The sequence below is a fragment of the Toxotes jaculatrix genome, chromosome 4, assembly GCF_017976425.1.
Source record: "Toxotes jaculatrix isolate fToxJac2 chromosome 4, fToxJac2.pri, whole genome shotgun sequence".
NCBI lineage: Eukaryota > Metazoa > Chordata > Actinopteri > Toxotidae > Toxotes > Toxotes jaculatrix.
In genome coordinates, this window is record NC_054397.1 from 20,484,485 (window position 1) to 20,500,254 (window position 15,770).

Genomic DNA, 15,770 nt, shown 5'->3' on the forward strand with positions numbered 1-15,770 from the left:
CTTGTTTAAAATTCAGCTTCACATATTCACCTTAGAAAATCCTCCCTTAGATTTGTTATATTTATGTAGATCTAAAATGCAAGTTCCTGTTTTCATGCTACGTGGTTAAATATAAAAAATAAAACTCCACTGTTCAAAAACTGTTCTCTAACCTTGGCACTTTAAAGCACTCAAGATGCTTTAAAGTTCTGCATCATTTACTGCTTCCCTCTGTGAAAGGACAGTCTGCTATGGCAACATGGTCTATAAATACACATTTAGCAAACACTGTATATATATGGTGATAAATAAGGCCCAGTCAAGCTCTGCAGCATTCACTGCAAGATCATATGTTTTATTTTGCCTGAGTATTACATTTACGTAATTATGCAGGTTTGCTGGATCAGTGATTTTGCACACTTGACAATTTTGGGAAGTTCAAGCACTGTTTCTTAGACTTGTGAGCCTCTAACTGAACCACTGAATGGCACAAGGTCGTTAATGACAAAGTTAAGTGTCTATTAGCAGTAAACAACAGCTATAACTTTTCTAGCAGGGCAGCGTGTACTGTTGAATGCTAACGAGGTGACTAAGCAGAGAATGTGTTGATTGTTCTTCAGCTGACGCTTGAAAACGTGTTGCACTGCAGTTACAGTTGCTCGAGTTTAACAACAAGTAAAAGCAAAGTAACGCCAAACACCCACCTCAATATCTGTTGAGGATGTTGTTCTATTGCACAGGACACAGATTTTCCTTCAGAGACCACAACAAAAAAAGTGAGAAAAAAAAAGTTACAAACATTTCCCAAATAAGAGAAAAGCATAACTGTATATATCTCTGTGTCTGTCTGACTTACTGGACCATGACGGAGACATTTTGGTCCAAGTAGCAGCTGTTGAACTTCACAAGATTTACAAGAACGTGGAGAAAGTCAGAAGTGAGACCTATGTCCATCCACAGGAGGACAAAGCGTGCTGGGGGAGAGGAAAGAACAGTGAGAACACAAAAGACATACCAGTAAACAAAGTGCACAAAATACCTTTTATAATTACAGACATTGCAACAAATGTGGCAAATCTTCAGAAAAATGATCGACTCTGAGCCCAAAGTTCAGACGCATTGGTAAGAAACAATCTTCAAAATTACTTAACGTCAATACAAAGACCATTTACGAAAAGGGAACAAAGATCACAAGTTGAAACTAATCAGCTGAGCAATGACAAAGACACAGTGTGAAGTGTCTGCAAATCAGTTTAAAGTCTGCATTTATTCTGCATTTGATATCGCTGAAATCTAGATTTGAAAATCCTGAATCCAAATAATAAAATTACAACTCATAACAAAAAGGATTACGCTGGTGAGACCAGACAATAACCGGGTTGTGCTTTAATATTTTTCCATGGAGTTTCACCTATGTCCTCCTCCAGGTATGTGATGTCTTTTCCATTTTCCGTTAAGGCCTTGAAGACTTCCAGCCTGTCGGAGAGGTCTTCGTTGCATGGTTGGTAGTCGCTAATCACCTTGAAAAAGTATGCTCTCAGAGGCCCGAGTCGCTCACCCTGCACACAAACAGTGAATTTGCCTTTAAGAACTGACAAGAACTACTTTGAATTTTGGACTTGCTTGTGAGTGTGCATTGTGTCTATATACTCTACCTGTCCCTGTATAATGGCCCTCAGCAGCTGTAGGACCGCATGTCTGGCCTCAGGTGGCTGCTCCGGAGTGAGCATGTCCTCCACAGCTTTCCATACTGCCTCCACTGCATGCTGAAAAACACACAAACATACGAATATGCACACGCAGTTCAACACACACAGACGATTGCATGTACTGCTGGGTTCCAATATGACACCTGGAGCAGACTCACCTCCTCAAATTTTTTTGTTTTGGCAAGTTCACAGACATGGTTCATCATGCGAACGCGGTTGCTTAGGCCGCAGTCTGGGTGGAGCTCCTGAGAGACACAGGGGTAAAGAGTAAGGCTATGCAAAGTATGATGAAAAAAATTCAAAAGCATGAGGAGTTTGAGCATTTGTGTGTGTGCGTGAACGCACACAGTGTCTCGTGCACACCTTGATGATATCAGTAGTAATGATGAATTCAGAGGGCTTTGTGTCACTCTGTTTGCTCGGCGGGCGCGGCGGTCCCAGCCCAAAGATCCCCTTCACCTTGTCCTTGAGACTCTCCTTGCTTGGTTGCTTATTCATGGCCCGGCGTGACAGATTACACAGGATGGGACTGATGGCTGCCTTAAGAAACAGTGACAATTGTTCAGAAATTTTTCAATAACCACCAATAACCATCAATAGCTTTGATTATTATACTGCAAAATGTAATAGCTAAAAGGTCCAGACAACACATCTAAGTCTCTCTAAGTGAAACTTAATGTGGCTTGCCAGCCAGCAATTAGATGGATGGCAGCAAGAGAACATAAGTGTGTTCAGCCAAAACCCACTGCAACTGTTACATCACTTGCAATGAGCTATGAACAAGATGGATAGAGGCAAAAAAATTATGTCATTGTACGTGACAGTACAACATCAGCTACAACCAGCGTTACAGTGGTAAAATGTTGACAATACAAAGGTAGCATCAACAATAAGCATCCACATGACTGAGCCCACTAACTTATCAAGCACTGAAGTTTGGAGTCCGAGCCTGTAAATGTGTAAACCGGTGGGGTGGGGGTGGGGGGTAGGTTTGAAGAATTAGTTGTCATGTGGACTTGACAGAGACAGAGGGGAGGGGAGGTGAACAGACAACGACTGTTCTGTTTCAGTTCAACAACAACAGCCACAGCGGTGCAAGGTAGCCTCCGACCACAGCTAGTTGCTACATCGTGGACAGCACAAACAGGAGAAATGCACAATGGCGCTACTGGACCGATAGCGACGCTTTACATTGCCTGTCATGGACTAGCCTTCCTCTGTGGCATTCAAGGTCTGGTAGCTTATAAAAAACAACGCCACTCCTCTCCTCCCTTTCTCTCCCCCCTCTCCTCTCACCTTACTGAAATTCAGTGGCTTTCGGTTTCATTCAGTCACAGCTTCGTTCACATGCAGCCAAACGAGCCGTCTGGCTCTTAGCATTGACACGACTCTGCATATGCAGCTGGAAGCTTGTTCTCGTACAAGCTCAGTCCTCCACTCCGCAACCGGATGGCACACTAATTCTGTGACGGGGCACTTCCTACAAAAACACGTTCGCCGCGCTCGCTGATGGGAAATGTAGTTATAAGCTAGCTACGCCCATAAACTATGCTAAAGCTCGTTTGTTTGTCTGTTTTTTTTTTATTATAACAGATTAAGAGCAACGCATATAAACAATAGTAAGCGAGTTTCCACAAACAGCCCCGTAAAACTATTTTACAATGGAATAATAGTTAGGTAAAATAAATATGCATGTTTACGAAACTGAAACGTTACCCAACGGTAAAGCTAGCTAACAGCTAGCTAAATAAGCTAACGTTGCTGAAGTTTGTTCCTTATTGGGATGAGCAGCTGCACCTTCGCCATGTTGCCTGTGAGCGGAGCTTTATCATTACAAGTTCAACCTCCTGTGGATTTATGGCTCTGAAGAACCGAGCTTTCATTGTGTCAGATGACTGTGAACAAAATCACTGAAGCCTTGTTGAATATATAAGCAGAGAACTGCGAATATATATTAAAATATGGACAAACAGTTTGAATGTTAAGTGAGAAATAAAGCAATAAAAATAAGTAAATACTAAACGCATCAATTCAAAACTACATGTTAATGCCGAGGTTTTCCCTCCTTATTGTCCTTTGCTCTGACTCGCTAAAGGATCTTTTAGAAATCTACATTTAAACTAAAGCTGAACTTTACTTAATTATATAAACAAGTAGATAAGCTGTTAATGTTTTACATGTTGCATATCTTGTTCACTGATGACATCTACTTGGCTACATGGAGAAAGTTCATGTTTATTATATAACAGCTCAGGAACAATATTAAATTATATGAGTATGCACCTTAGATAAAGTAATTTAAATTCTGGTATTTTGCAGAGAAGTTCAGGAGCTCAGTCTTATTTACTTATGTTTCAATTGCTGAGATTTTTGTAACAGCTTAGATTTTAAATCACAATCCACACTGCAAACCTGTTACTGGTGAGGTTCATTTAATTATCTTCCACAGCTACAAGTCATTCTCATTCAAAACACATTCTCCATTCATCAATTAATCCTTTTGACAATAAAAATGGGTAATGTCTTTAAAATATATTACTTCTAAATAATTTGGAGCCACTAATGGCACTATAATCTCATCATAGCCTTGTTGTTGCAGCATTATATTTTATTAGTTTGTTGAGCTTAAAATGTTATTTAATCATCTAAAAATGATCAGTCATTGATAATATTAAATTATTTAAACGTGTCGTTCGTGACCATAAAACCACGAATGAGAAACCGACTTCACCTAAATGGCTCAGGTCCGCTACTGCACGAGGGTGTGTTACGTGGTCCCGTGCTTCATCATGACCTCTCCTTACTTTATGCACAGCAGGTCTGCTGTCACTCGGAGTGGAAGTCGAACTGCTGGCTGCAGACCTAAGGCTTCTCTGGGGTCGAAACTCACCTGCAAACGGAGGAACGTGGATCCAGTTTCCTCTGCGGCGGTGAAGGTGGAGGTGGAGGAGGCGAGGATCTCAGAGCAAAGACCCTCCTCGGCCTCCTTATCAGCGGGTAATGCTGCACACAGCTGCACACAGACACTGATTAGTACGTGTATATACGTGTATATATAAACATATATTTAGAAACGAATGAACCATCTCTCATTCAACTAGTTTCTAACAGAGTGCTGCGCCTGCGCAAACGCAGGGAAAGTTGTTACGGTTGTTTTGATTTGTTTACTGTACACTTGGCAGCGCTGCTACAGATGTACGAGTAGATCCGAGCAAGGCCAGCTGCCCCCAAGGCTGCTGCGCACTTTTACCTTACCTAACAACATCACCTTCCAGAGGACACGCCTAGGAACAGTCACTGAATACACAAGACACACTATGTCCAAAAGTAAAAAAGCATAGGTGGTATGCCTCCGCGCAGTGGGGTGCCTGTTTGTAGCAGAGGTAGAGGTTAAGGGTGTTTTGTAGTTATAATGGCAATGTTTGAGAAGGTTAGTGTTGGGTGTTCACAAGCAAAACTTACACAAGAGACACTTACACAGTGGGCTTGACCTTTGACCTCCAAAGTCCAAAACCTACTCACTTCATCTTTGAATAACTGTGAACATTTGTGTAAACTTTAAAGAACATCTGTCAGAGTATTCTTCAGATATCACATTTGCCTGTATTGCGACCAAAAATCCAGCCTAGAAGTCGGGTGAGAGTTAGATACTGGGTCCTGTCTATTTGACGCGCTATTCCAAACAAAAAACATGCTGAGTCCAAGTTGCTCTTGATCGGTTCCTTTATATATCCTCGTAGAGTCGTTATATAATCCCAAAAGATCAAAAGACAAAGAAAAGAAAAAAAAAAAAAAAAAAACTCCAACAGTCCAAAAAGAAAAAAATCACAACTGAAGTCTGTCCTCAACCGACCTCAGCCTCCTGCAGCAGACAGACCTTTGTAATCGACCGGTCCAGGCAGCTGGTCTGCGTTTTAATCCGCACCCGACGAACGAATCCTCTTCGGTCCGGAAAAGTTTGTGTCACTCGCCCCATACTGCCCACTATGACCACAAGATCTCCTACGACAAGGTTACTCTTCATACCTGACCATCTCTGACACTCCTGTAATTGAGCTATTGAAGTATACCTTAACCCATCTTTTCCAGAATAAGTCAGACATGTATTGGACCTGTTTCCACCTCCTCTGTGCATACACATCCGTTGGTTGGAACACTCCAGGTGGTAATGATGGTGAAGTCTTTAACAGCAGCAAGTGATTGAGTGTCAATGCTTCCAGGTCATTTGGATCAATGGAGGCCTTGGTGATAGGATGGCTATTGATGATGGCTTCAATCTCACAAAGCACTGTGTAAAAACCCTCTTCATCCAAGTTTTGTACCTTAAAAGTTGAATTAAGCACTTTGCACACAGACCTTATTAGCCTCTCCCATGATTCTCCATGATGCGAACCAGCAGGTGGATTAAAGCTCCATTTAATTCCCTTCTGCAGCATGACATCATTCATCTGCACTTGATTCCACTGTTCAATAGCGACATTCAGCTCACGCTCTATTCCTATGAAACTTGTTCATAGGAATAGTCTGAGCACAGCTCCCGCACCTGTGCTCTTCTAGCAACAAAGCGCCTGAGTGCATTAATGAAGGAGTCGGTGTCCAGTAATGGAGCAACTTCAATGTGTATGGCTCTGATGGCAAGACAGGTAAATATGACACCATACCTCTTCTGCACTTAACCACAAAAGGTCCAAAATAATCCACCCCTACACGAGTGAATGGTGGTTCATCTGGTACAATTCTTTCATGGGGCAAATCTGCCATATGTTGGTATACTGGCAGAGCATTCAGATGGCGGCATATGATGCACCTGGACAGTACTTTCCGTATGGCTACACTCAGTGATCCAGTACGTCTCCTTCAGCTTAAACAGCATGTCCCACTTCCTGATGCACATGCCTAAGCAAGAGCTCTGAGATGTGAAGATCCATTGCCAGTATTATAGGATGTTTACTTTCCACAGGCACAGGCAATCTGCTGATCCGACCACCAACTCTCAGGATTCCATCTTGCGACTGTGAACAGAGCTTATGGAGGTGACTGGATCTCTTAATGTGCTGCCCTTTCTCCAGACTGGCTAGTTCTTCAGGAAATCTCTGTCCTTGATAGAACTTAATGATGGCAAGCTCAACCTGGTCCAAGTCGTGAAAGACTTGGACCAGGTTGAGCGTGGGGGTCTTACTGTGAAAAGTAAGACCCCCTGTGCACAGCTGTCCTTTTAATACGATTCATCTCCTCTGCCACTGAAGATCTCTGCTGTTCCTTATTGATGTCAGACTGTGCAAAGATCAGATGTAACTGTCTCCTCTTCTGAGCCTGTCTTTAATCTTCAAGAACCATGCCACAGATTTCTTTAAGCGTGTCCAAGAGGAAAAATACTGGATCAGACGAGCCACTGGATCTTCCTGGACTTGCATGACATTCACTGCAGCAACCCTTTTGACCTCTGGGTCCTCAGGTGAAAGACAGTTGATGTCTTCCTTGTTAACAGGCCACTCACTCTCAGGATGTAAAAGAAAGTGGATGAACACATCCACTTTCACACCACGAGAAGCCACATCCGCTGGATTGCTAGCAGTGTCCACATACCTCCACTGAGTAGGACAGGAAACTTTCAGGAGACCCGATTTGCAACAAAAACTTTGAACTGTGAAGTCTCCGTCCTGATGTATTTGAATACAGATGAACTGTCTATCCAGAAAACAGAATCCAAAAGATCCATCCGCAGCTCTTTCCTCCAAAGTACATCCATGCGGCTGGTTGCAGCAATAAGCTCCATTCTGGGGATGGTAACAGATTTCAAAGGAGCAACTCTGGCCTTTCCCATGACAAAAGCACTGTGTTTTTCTGAGTTTTCATTTTTCAACAACAGGTATGACACTGTTCCATACCCATCCTCACTAGCATCACAGAAATGATGTAACTGGGCTGTGGCAACTTCTCCAAACCCTGGTGGTTTCACACTCTTCTGGCAACCTCAAATGTTTCCAGCAGACGGAGCTGCTGCAGCCACTTCTGCCACTCCTTAGACACTAACTCAGGCACAGGGTCATCCCAGCCAATTTCTCTCCTGCACAAAACTCTCAGAATTTTCTTCGCTGTTAAGACCACAGGGCTCAGCATTCCCAGGGGATCATAAATGGAGCTGACAGTCAAGAGGATTCATCCATCACCACAGTCCAGCTCTTCTTCAGGCACCTTCTCTGCATAGCCTTTAACCAGAAGCTCATTCATAAAGGTTTTATACTCAGCATGAAACATTGGGTCTTTCTGAAACCTTCTTTTCAGATGATCCACAATTTTCTTGTTATTTGGCATGCTGATATTACTGTTCTAAGGTAATGCAATCTGCTAATGGCCATCCACCTGTTTTACTGTGTTGCTCACCAACTCCAGGAACCTTTGATCTTCTCCAGACATCCCAAGTTGCTCCTCGAGGCTGTTTTCAGGGAAGTCATTCTTAAACTGTTGCTGCCAGAGCTCACCCAGATTCACAACTGAAACTCTGTTCACAGTTATCTGTGGCTGTTCCCGGTTAGCCATCTTTCCACCGTGTCCTGTCAGTGGTCCATTAACTGTCCAGCCTAACATGGTCCTAATGGCATATGGTCCATCATCTATACTACACACCACCTCTAATAGTTCCAGTGCCCTAGGAACATTGGTCCCTATCAGGAGCTCAATTCCTGCTTCGATCTGAGGTAAGTGAATATATTTTAAATAAGGCCATTTTTAATATCCCTTTCAGTCTGAATATTTCCTTGCTGCGCAGGCATGGACTCTTGTGTGTAAGCCTTTGGCAGTTCAAGAAAATTGTCCTCCTCCAACGCAGCAACCTCGAGTCCTGATATGATGTTACTGCTCACAACTTTCTCCTGCCCCATGGTTCGAAGGAGAATCTGCCCCTTCCTCCCTGTGAGGCGAAGCTTGCGCATCAGGCTCTCAGTACAAAAAAACGCAGTGCTTCCTTGGTCCAAAAAAGCATATGTAGTGATAATTTAGTTTCCTTTTTTAGATTTTACTTGGACCGGAACGATGGGCAGCTTGCAGTCCTGGTCTCCAGCCCCTGTAAGACCACTTGACACCAGCATGTTGTCAACAGACACCACTGTGTTCCTCCCAGTCTGCTCAGAAACATTTGGAACTTCTTTATGAAGTACTGTGGGATGTTTAAGGCTACACTTTGAACAGGAAATCATTTTACGCCAATCTTTACTAATGTGTCCTGTACACAAAGAGCCAAAACAGATGCCATTTTCCTTTAAGAAGCCTATCTTCTTCTTGTGAGCCATTTTTCTCATCTGCACACATACATCTAATATGTGTCCTCCTCCACAGCAGATGCACATTTTCCTTCCTGTTTGTTCAATTTCCTTCTCCTTCTTTACAGACTGATGTTTGTTCTCCACACGGCTGACAGTGGTTGCAAAGCTGATTCCTCTGTTTCCAGATCGAAGCTGTGACTTAGGTTTGATCACAGTTTTATTTCCTCTAACTAGCAGTGAGTCTTGTATGTTTCCAAACACGGGATCTGTCAGCATTTTCACTTGCCTTTCAATGAAGTTAGCAATGTCAATAAATTTTGCTCTCCGGTTATATTTTTCCTGCAGCTCACAAGCCTGGCTCGTCCATCTGTCTCTGAGTTTGTATGGCAGTATCTTAATGATGCTTAACATGTTAGAAGGCATGTTCAAATCATGAAGATATTGCACATCTTCCATGGCATTACAGCAGCCTCTAAGGAAGAGGCTGAAGTTCTGCAGGGCCTTTACATCCTCTGTTTTAATTGGAGGCCATAGAAGAGCTTTGTCCCTATATGTCCCTCTTGTATGTTGTTCCAGGAAATATAAACGATCACAGTCATCAGTTGTATTCCTCTCAATTCTATTTTCAAAGGCTCTGATTAAAGTGTGGTATTTGAATGGGTCACCATCAAAAATTGGAATCTCTCTTTTTGGTAGAGCAGAAAGGCATTGCTGTTGAATCGGCAGTGTTATTTCATTTTGTTTGCTCATGATACCAAAAACATGATTTTTGGCTTCCAAATCCACAGACACATTTGTGTTGAATTCATGTTCATACGGATACTGTGTATTTGTTTCACTCTGTTCAGGTACCGATGGAATAAATTCATCTGCATTGACATTGAGTGGTTGTTTAACTCTTCTTGACAAGTAAGAATTCATTCCATCTGAAGCCTTAGATGTCCTCTTTCCACTTGTAGTACTTTGTGTTTTGAGAATTTCAACTTTTGCCATATTTCCTGCAATCTCTGCTTCATTTGAGACACATTTTACTTTTGTCTCATCAGCTCTTTCATATTTGGTATCAACCCTTTGATTTTATTAACAAAACCTTTGCATGTATTTTGCAATCTTTCAATTTTATTCATCAAGGCCTTTTGAGTGAGTTTGCCTTCGCTTCTTTTCCCAGACTCCTCTGCAGACCATGAGGTAGCACCATTTGTTTGACTCCTTGGCTTTTTTTTCTCATTCAACTTTTTTTTTCCAGTGAACCACAGCATTTAAATACACCCACAGTGCGCAGTAAATCCAAGCAATTCCTTTCAACAAAGCAACATGATCATTTCCATTGAAACATCATCAAAGCATCGCATGTTCAAGCCACAAAGTGCAAACTTCCTTCAGAGCACGGAACAAATATAGCGCAGCATCGCGCATCCGATCAGCATTCAACCATTAAAAGATCCCAAACGGAGACTTTTCAGGCTTTAATGCAATCCAGATTCCTTATGCACACACACATCTACAGGTAAGCTTACCTGTCCTCCATGAAATGACGCGCCTTTCATTTGAAACCGCTGCACTTACTTGGCGTCTTCCTGAATCCTTTGTGTGCGGATATGCGATGACTTTCTTGAGAAAACGCCACTTTTTTTTTTTTGTTGTTGTTGTTGACAAAATATTGCGACCAAAAATCCAGCCAAAAAGTCGCGTGAGAGTTACTGGATCCTGTCTATTTGTCTGACGCGCTATTCCAAACAAAAAACATGTTGAGTCCGAGTTTCTCTTGATCGGTTCCTTTATATAAACAAACGGTAAACAGCAGCTTCCAGAATACACATGCTTGTCGATGGAGATGTGTCCACAGTATAAAGCATGTATAAAAAAATGAATGGAAAAAAATATGCATAAAAGCTTCCTGCATGCGGTCAACAAGAATTACGGCTACCTAGCTCCCCTCTCTCCTCCTACCTGAGCGCAGGTGAGTGAGTGCCCCTCTTTGTTACCTCCGTCTATGGCCGCCTATGCCCACGTGACCATGATCACCAGACAAAACTAATCGATTAAAAACAACTATCGCCAAAAAGAATAATATGGCTCCTACAGCCTGCATAAAATTAAATGTACGATCAAAGCGACTGTGACCTTTGACCTCTGACCTCCAAGCTCTATTCAGTTCACCCTTGAGGCACAGTTGACATTTGTGCAAAGTTTGAAAGCCATCCTTCAAATGGTTCTTACAATATCACCTTACCATACAAAACATAAATATGGTCATAGTGACCTTGCCCTTTGACCTTTGACCTCCAAACTCCTTTCGAATCTACTTTAAGTCACAGTCAACATTTGTGCATAGTTTGACAGAGAGACCTCAAAGTGTTCTTGAGATATCTTGCATAGAAGAATCCAGGACGGACAACCTGAAAACATAATGGCCTTGGCTATCGCCAGCCCAAAGGCATAAAAATCACTGTTTGGCAACTAGACGCAACAGGTGCATAGGGGTCACTAATAGACAAATCTTTAATTTTAGGGATATCAGATTAAAAAAGGTTTGGAACCACTGTTCTGTTTCCAGTCGTGTTTCCAGGTTTCTGGCAAGAGCTTGGGGAAGATCATGTCCCGTTTCAAGGTCTCAGTGCTTCTGTGCACAAAGTGAGGTACATAAAGAAATGATTTTCCCAGTTTAGCGTGTAAGAACTTGATTATCCTGGACAGAGCCCTGACCTGAACCCCATCCAACACCTTTGTGAACTGGTTCCCAGGCCATATCACCCATCATCAGTCTCACTGATGTTGTTGTTGTGGCAGAATGAGAGCAGATCCCTGCATTCAGGCTCCAACAGTTTGTAGGAAATATTTCCAGATAACTGGAAGCTGTTATAGCACAGTGTTAAATCCTATGGTCTTCAATGAGACATTAAATGAGGCGTGCACATGCTTTAGTCATCATGTTTTCGTATTTCATTTTTAATGTATCCCCACAGTGGGTCAGGTATTTCTCATTCATTCTCCTCTGTGCTCATTCAGGTGGGTGCCATGAACTCCTTCGTCAGGACACTGTGCAGCCAAAAACAGAAACAGACGCTCTCCCACTGTCTTCACACAGCCGCAGACGGAGACAGCTAAAGGTGGAATATGACAGGGATGAAGGTGTGTCACAGGTGAAGACCGAACACTGGGAACCTCCCGACTGGACAAAACAATTAGGATTCATTCGTGAGATGAGGAGCGGCCGAGATGCACCTGTAGATAACATGGGAGCAGAGAAATGCTACGACACAGAAGCCCCTGCACACGTAGGTGTGGTTTCGATTTTATTTTGAAGGCTACATAAGTCGATAGTTCAAATGAATCCATCTTTTATTTTGTGTGTTGGCACAGGTGAGACGGTTCCAGGTGTTGGTGTCGCTCATGCTGTCCAGTCAGACCAAGGACCAGGTGACCGCAGCAGCTATGCAGAAGCTCAGATCACACGGCTGCACTGTGGAAAACATACTCAGCACTGATGATGAAACACTGGGGAAACTCATCTATCCTGTTGGCTTCTGGAGGGTAACACAGAATAACTCTCTGTCCTTTTATGTGTTCACTAAACTTAATTAAAATAGTTTGTGGCTGCACTTCAACCTTCACACCTTACTTCAATCATTCGTTTGTCCATGTCTTGCACCTGAATGAATTGTCTCCTGGTTTCTTCCACCCGCTCTTCTTTAGACTAAAGTGAAGTATCTGAAGCTGACGTCAGCCATGCTGCAGAAAGAGTTTGGAGGGGACATCCCAAACAGCGTGGAGGGGCTGGTTCGCCTGCCAGGAGTTGGACCTAAGATGGCTCACCTGGCCATGGACATCGCCTGGGACCAGGTGTCTGGAATAGGTAGGGACACACTGCTGAAACCACTTAGCACTACAAGCACAGCCACTTACAGATCGAATGGAATAAACTAGATAAATGATGTCTAACGGAGCACCATGCATTCACATAGCTTGAAACTGAGGTGCAGGCTGCAAGTCGGCCTCAGGCAATCATGTTTTCTTAGGTAGGTAAGTCCTGGTTCTTATACATGGGTGAAGATACTTTTCTGGCAGGAAAAAATATAAATTATATATTAAAATATAAAATATATATTTTTAGAGACGTTACATGTCAGAACACCTCACTCCCTGCATGTTGTTGTAACACAGTGCTATGGAAACTGGCAAATAATATAGAATAAATTCAGCATTTAAATCATGTTAGTGTAGCAATATGTGTTTTGTTTGTTTGCTTTTTTATAACAAACAAGTAGCCTTTTTATTGCATTTGGCTAGTGAACTCTTCCCTACACTGCCTTAATTGCTGTAAATAAGAAATTAAGGCTACAAAAGATCCTTTGGTCAATAAAATGTCAGAAAATGGTCCCAAATGTTACAATTTCCTAAAGTCCAGTGTGATGTCTTGAAATTGCTTGTTTTGTCTAACAGGCCAAAATCCAACATAAACACTTTTCCCTAACATAAAACAGATAAAAGCAGAAAAAATAGAGGCTTTTGTATATTTGCAGCATTGTGAGCAGACTGTGTGCAGCATAGAGACACATTTACATTTTCTGTTTGTTTTTTTTTGTTGTTTTTTTCAAAATTATAAATATGTGTGTGCCTGCCCTGATTGATGGTGCTGGTCTTTTGTTTAGGCGTGGACACACACGTGCATCGTATCTCTAATAGGCTGGGCTGGCTCAAGAAGCCAACCAAGAACCCAGAGGAAACACGCAAGGCCCTGGAGGAGTGGTTACCCAGGTAACAGCATGACTAATTCACTGCTGACCTGTACATCCTGATTAGCAGGGACCAAACAAATCTATAAAGACCAGAATCACCGAGATTGACTTAGCAACATAAAGTGAATCACTGACTTTGGTGACTGACAGGAACTCTTCACTATATGATGTCTTCACTTCACAGTCATATCATGGTACATGATACTTTGTGTACATTTGATCAATTTCCTACACATAAATGTCAGATTTGAGCACATTTCAAGGTTAGATTATTTTGCTGTAGAGCTGATACAAATGTACAATTATAGAATAATTATATACAGAAATGAGCATCTTTTTCTGCTCAATTTGCCGTCACCCAGCTTAAGATTTAAAGCTGCTATAATCAATAGTTTCAAAAGCCTTCATCCAGTGAGATCTGAAGTTCCCTTCAGGTCTAGAGAGTTTTTTAGCCTCTTACATTGTTTTGGATTTACAGCCCATAACTTTACTGTTTTAGTTCACCCTTGCTGCTCCCATCATCTTCGCTGTAGCAGGCCACTATCTATAACAACAACAACAAAAGTTCTAATAAATTAACTGTACACTATCTGTTCAGTATCAAGTGGTGTCAAGTTATGAAGACTGTGAAACATTTAGCACATGAAGAGCCAGAAGTTTTGCTCAGGAGTTGAAATACATTAATGCAGGTTTAAAGTTGGATTGAGATGTCTCTCTCATACTTTTTTTTCAGGGAGCTGTGGAGTGAGATTAACTGGCTGCTGGTGGGTTTTGGACAGCAGGTTTGCCTGCCCGTCAACCCTCTCTGCTCAGTGTGTCTGAACCAGCACAGCTGTCCATCTGCCCACAAGCACTCCCCTACAAAGAGGCCTAAAGCTAGATCACCACGTTCTCCAAGTCCGTCTTCCTTTCAAACAAAATCTGAACCTGGACAGGAATCTGCTGTTAAAGATGAGAGGACAAAGAAGGAGTCACTGATCACACCTGTTTCCCCCTCCATGCAGAGGAGGAGGCTAAAGACCAAGGTCAACCACTGATCACATAAGTTTTTGTGTGAGCTTTGACCAGATGTTGGACACAAAGACGCACATACACTGAAAACATGCATATAAGCTAAATATGGTGAATATGGTTCCTTTACATTTGATATGAGATTAAATACTTTTGTACTGCTAGTGCTGCATTTTTTTTACCAAATAAAAATTGTTTGTACTGAAACAATTTTCAGTTTTTCTGTTGCATATTGAGGAAAAATAACTTGAACATAAACTTTAAACAATTAAGTTACCTCATTGCATCAACAGTAAACCAATTTCTCTAAGTGTTGTATGAACATATCATCTTAATATTTAAGTCCTCCATAAATACTGTAGCTGGAATATACTATACTGTACATGAAATGAAAAAGCATGAACCAAATACACAACATACAAATCTACTAAAAGACCTGAAGTAGTTTAATTTTTTTCTTTCTCATGAAAGCTGGTTGTATTTATCAATTTAGTAACTTGTTTGATCACATTTTGCCCTAAACTGTGAAGTTAAAATAACTGATCAGACACTGTGAACATTATCATTGTGATTCAAACACGGGATCTTTTTATGCTCACATGATGTTACTCAGCAGCTCTGCTTAAAGAACACATTCGTCGTTTTTCAAGCCTGTCTTAAATCACATCACTTTCAAAAGTTTACCTTAAGTTAATATTATTAAAACTGACTTTTGAATATTGATAATAATCAAATTTCAAGGCTGATTTTATTTATTATTATTGAAACTTGGATTTTCATTAACCATTGTACAATAAGCACGTTATTTAGCCAGTTATTTAGAGCTAGTATTTATATATTATAGTATTTGTTTGTTATAATACTTCCCCACTGAGTAACATGCGTGTCTGAGCAGGAAAAGCAAAGGTGTAATTAATAACAATAAGGACTTGCCATCCTGTTAGGTGCGCCTGCCGCGGGGCACCTGGTATTGTGCATGTCGGCTGACTGCCACTACTTACTGGGACACTTCAATGGAACAGAGCCATCGTTAATGTTATTAGTTACACCTGTGTTTATCTTGCTACAAC

The 15,770-nt window shown here is 41.7% G+C and overlaps 2 protein-coding genes across 8 annotated transcripts in view; one reads left to right on the forward strand and one right to left on the reverse strand.

The window, feature by feature from the left end:
• The window catches only part of tsc2 (TSC complex subunit 2), a 24,840-nt gene extending 20,049 nt beyond the window's left edge, over window positions 1–4,791 (reverse strand). For 3 of the 7 annotated variants that reach the window (XM_041036036.1, XM_041036031.1, XM_041036037.1), the window contains exons 1-7: window positions 2,985–3,131; window positions 2,052–2,228; window positions 1,847–1,933; window positions 1,635–1,745; window positions 1,391–1,538; window positions 836–953; window positions 684–732 (exon numbers count right to left, since the gene is read on the reverse strand). In XM_041036036.1, the coding sequence (XP_040891970.1) occupies window positions 684–732; window positions 836–953; window positions 1,391–1,538; window positions 1,635–1,745; window positions 1,847–1,933; window positions 2,052–2,186 (648 nt within the window). In that variant the 5' untranslated portion in view covers window positions 2,187–2,228; window positions 2,985–3,131. Of the gene's footprint in view, window positions 1–683; window positions 733–835; window positions 954–1,390; window positions 1,539–1,634; window positions 1,746–1,846; window positions 1,934–2,051; window positions 2,229–2,984; window positions 3,132–4,578 lie in introns of those variants that run through there. The other 4 variants (XM_041036035.1, XM_041036034.1, XM_041036032.1 and 1 more) reach the window with 4 other exon arrangements.
• nthl1 (nth-like DNA glycosylase 1) lies at window positions 4,439–14,901 on the forward strand. The gene is made up of 6 exons (XM_041036042.1): window positions 4,439–4,685; window positions 11,960–12,228; window positions 12,314–12,484; window positions 12,647–12,806; window positions 13,603–13,708; window positions 14,423–14,901. Exons 1-6 carry the CDS (start codon window positions 4,478–4,480, stop codon window positions 14,724–14,726), a joined length of 1,218 nt encoding a protein of 405 aa, XP_040891976.1. The 5' UTR covers window positions 4,439–4,477; the 3' UTR covers window positions 14,727–14,901.
• The last annotated feature ends 869 nt before the right edge of the window (window positions 14,902–15,770 follow it).